Source organism: Notothenia coriiceps, unplaced genomic scaffold (genome assembly GCF_000735185.1).
Source record: "Notothenia coriiceps isolate Sejong01 unplaced genomic scaffold, NC01 NC01_scaffold00010855, whole genome shotgun sequence".
Classification (NCBI taxonomy): domain Eukaryota; kingdom Metazoa; phylum Chordata; class Actinopteri; order Perciformes; family Nototheniidae; genus Notothenia; species Notothenia coriiceps.
Window position 1 is genome coordinate 1 of NW_011343556.1, and position 3,403 is coordinate 3,403.

The 3,403-nt window shown below is 40.3% G+C and overlaps 1 protein-coding gene across 1 annotated transcript; it reads right to left on the reverse strand.

Moving 5' to 3' along the window:
* Positions 1-1,124: 1,124 nt before the first annotated feature.
* On the reverse strand, positions 1,125-2,697 carry LOC104946243 (alpha-2-macroglobulin receptor-associated protein-like). Its single transcript, XM_010772023.1, has 2 exons — positions 2,134-2,697; positions 1,125-1,302 (listed from the first exon to the last, which is right to left on the reverse strand). The coding sequence occupies exons 1-2, from the start codon at positions 2,287-2,289 to the stop codon at positions 1,141-1,143; spliced, it is 318 nt and encodes a 105-aa protein (XP_010770325.1). The 5' UTR covers positions 2,290-2,697; the 3' UTR covers positions 1,125-1,140.
* Positions 2,698-3,403: the final 706 nt, after the last annotated feature.

The window sequence follows — 3,403 nt, forward strand, 5'->3', positions numbered from 1 at the left end:
TTCAGTCCACTGTCTTTGAAGCTCCCCCAAATTCTGGAAGCGACTCTTCTTCACAATGCTGTTAAGGCTGCGGTCATCTCTCTTGGTTGTGCAGCGTTTCCTGCCACATTTCCCCCTTCCAACAGACTTTTTGTGGATGTGCTTTGAAACTGCACTCTGTGAACAGCTTGCTCTTTGAGAAATTTCTTTTTGTGTCTTACCCTCCTGATGGAGGGTGTCAATGACGGTCCTCTGGACAGCAGTCAGATCAGCAGTCTTCCCCATACTTGTGATTTAGTTTACTGAACCAAGCTGAGTGTTTTTCAAGGCTCAGGAAACCCTTGCAGGTGTTTCGAGTTAATTAGACGATTCAAGTGATTCGTTGAACACCCTACTAGTATACTTTTTCATGATATTCTAATATTTAGAGATAGGATATTTAAGTTTTCTTAAGCTGTATGCCATAATCAGCAATATTAAAATAATAAAAGGCTTGCAATATTTCAGTTGATTTGTAATGAATCCAGAATGTATGACATTTTTGTTTTTTTAATTGCATTACAGAAAATAAAGAACTTTATCACAATATTCTAATTTTCTGAGACAGTCCTGTATATGCTCCAGTTTCAGAAGGAGCTCTTGTAAAGAGGCCTTGCCAACAGCCTAACTTTGACAGGGATGAGGAATTATAGTTCTTCTTTTTGGCTGATGCAGCAGCACCAAAGTAATACATTATCTATACTGTCAGCCAAAGGGCAGAGTTGATTACACAAATTACACTAACAAACTCTGTATTCCTTATTATGCCGTTTTGTCCCATTATTATTTACCCTTTAACTTTAAATGCCAACCAAAAAAAAAAAAGAAGGCCTTTATGATTAACTATCCTGTTGTTGAAGATTCACAAGCTTTGTGCTTTGACTAAAATAAAACTCACCTCAATCTGCTGAAAAATGTGATCTTTTTAGGCGAGTGGCTTTGTATGTAAACCACAACACTAATGAGGTTTCACACAAGAGCGAATATCCACTGTCTTAACCTTTTCTATGTTTGGAAGAGCAGAGACGGACTGGAGCCTTTTGATACAATGAGATATGATTAATACCGCATATTTTTAAGGTAGGCATTAGTATTACTTTCTCATTTGAAATGCTTTTTACTTCAATGAGCTGTCTCACCATTAAAGTTACGTCGGAGCTGGGCCTCTTTCTCTCCGTTTTCATCCAGCCCCTCCACCTTCAGCTTCTTCCACTGCAACTCATCTTTCTCCTGGATCTTCAGATCACTGTGCAGCTCGGACTGCCGCACGGGAGAGAGCTGCATCTGTCATGAACAAAAGGAGAATAAGAGACGACAACATCAACTTTGGTAAGACAAAAGTGGAAAACTAATTTGACAGTGAAGGGTAAGGAAGGAAGAAAACCAGACAGTGATTTCTCAAAGTATGAAATTGGTCTTACCATTTTAAGAAAAGGCTCTCTCTTAAAAAAAAAATCACACTCACTCAGTTTGTTATAGTCATTATTACTTTAAATAGCATACTACAGTCTTCTTTTGTGAACCACTAAATGGGTGACAAGGAGGGCACATAATTGACTCTTTTAATTCTGTAAATGAAAGTTAAAAATTATACGAATTAATTGACCACACACACACACACACACACACACACACACACACACACACACACACACACACACACACACACACACACCTTAATTCCCCCTCCTCCAAGGATTTAAAGTTTTTTAATTTGCACAACAGTTCCAGTTTAGCTTCTGGTTATGAGAATCTTAATCCCAGGCTTTTTTTCAACAATGCAACATTTCGTAAGTTTAAGACATAAAAGGACATAACATTGTGGTTTGAATTCCTAACTTCCACCATAACAAACAAAGACATAGTCCATAATGTGCACTTGAGCCTCTGCATTTGTGGAAAGTAAAAGTGCATCTCACTGTCTTATTAAAACGTAATGCTATATCTTCATTAAGTCAACTACTATTACAACTGTACTACAGAGAAGACGGGCAGTAGCCAGCGTTAGCTAGGTTACTCTGTTAACTCACTGACAGCTAAACGTGCTGCTACTGTCAGCAGTTTGCTACAGCTTCACATTAACAGTACAGATAATAGTATCTGAAATATACGTACCCTGTTAGCCTTGTTCCACACCTGGTCCAATTTAGCTATCCTAAATTCCAGCTTCTGCCCATCACTAGACTTGGGCTCGTTCACGTCGCGTGAGTATTTCCCGGCCATTACACCTACTCCGAAGCACAGTGCAACAACTAAACATGGCAGCTTCATTTTTTAAATAACAAGCAAACGATAGAATATGAAATACTAGCCAGACAACCCATTAGTCGAACAAATATTACTGTTGTTGTGGCTCACTGGAGTACCACAAGTCATGTGCTCAAAATGGGAGGGCACTTCCTCAAGTCGTGCATTCTGGGATACGTAGTTTCTTCTCTCAGACCATGTGTGATCAGTAAGGAGGAGGCGACCTTATTTGAACTACAATTCCTGAAATGCCACTGTGCAGTGTTACCTGGCAACTAAAGGTTGCAAAAACTCTAAGCAAATAGAAAGCCTCCACGCGTTTCACGTGACTGGGCTGGATGCTGGTCACATCAATAGGCTTGTTTGAGACAAGCGAGACCTGCGCAATTTCGATCAACAGGCTTGTTTGAGACAAGCGAGACCTGCGCAGACCTGCGCAGTTGCGATCAACGTCTTGCTAGTGCGTTGCATGAGGGTTAGTCATTTTGTCCGACTTGCTCTGGAGGCTCGCTCACATGAGACGTTGAAATCTCGCGGGACAAAGACGCCCGCAGCCTTGAGAGCGAGGCGCGGCGAGGCGGCGCAGTTCCTCTCCACGGGCTGCGGAAGCGAAATGCTTGATGGGAAACGACTCGCTGGTATCTCGAGCTGAGCGCTCATTGGTGGTTTTTACCCCGTGCTGCTGATGAAGCTCTCCATTGGCTCGGCAAAAGTTTGTTGTTGTTTTGTGTCAGTCACTTCCATTCACATTTTTCATCATTGTTCCACAATGTTTATCATCATGAAATTAATATCTATATCTGCTTACCGTTTTCATACTTTATATATCTTAGCATATTCATACACACTGTTCATACTGCTCACAGGCTGCTGTGTATATCTAGTGTATTCATACCCCTCACTGTTTATTCATCATTCAATTCATTCTATATTTTATCCTGTAGATTGTGTACATTACTTTTCACTTTACTGCTTGTTGCACTCCTGGTTGGAAGCTATACTGCATTTCGTTGTCTCAGTACCTGTAATCTGTGCAATAACAATAAAGTTGAATCTAATCTTGAGCAGGAACAAATGTATTTACTTAGTACTTATCTGACATTAACGATTAAACACATTTGTGCATTCTTTAGAAGAG

What these genes read in the sequence shown, in the direction of transcription:
- LOC104946243 (XM_010772023.1), bottom strand. Translation starts at nt 2,289, where the DNA reads ATGAAGCTGCCATGTTTAGTTGTTGCACTGTGCTTCGGAGTAGGTGTA. An exon ending in TGTGGAACAAGGCTAACAGG is followed by an intron (nt 1,303 to 2,133) that starts GTACGTATATTT and finishes TGTTCATGACAG; the next exon opens with ATGCAGCTCTCTCCCGTGCG.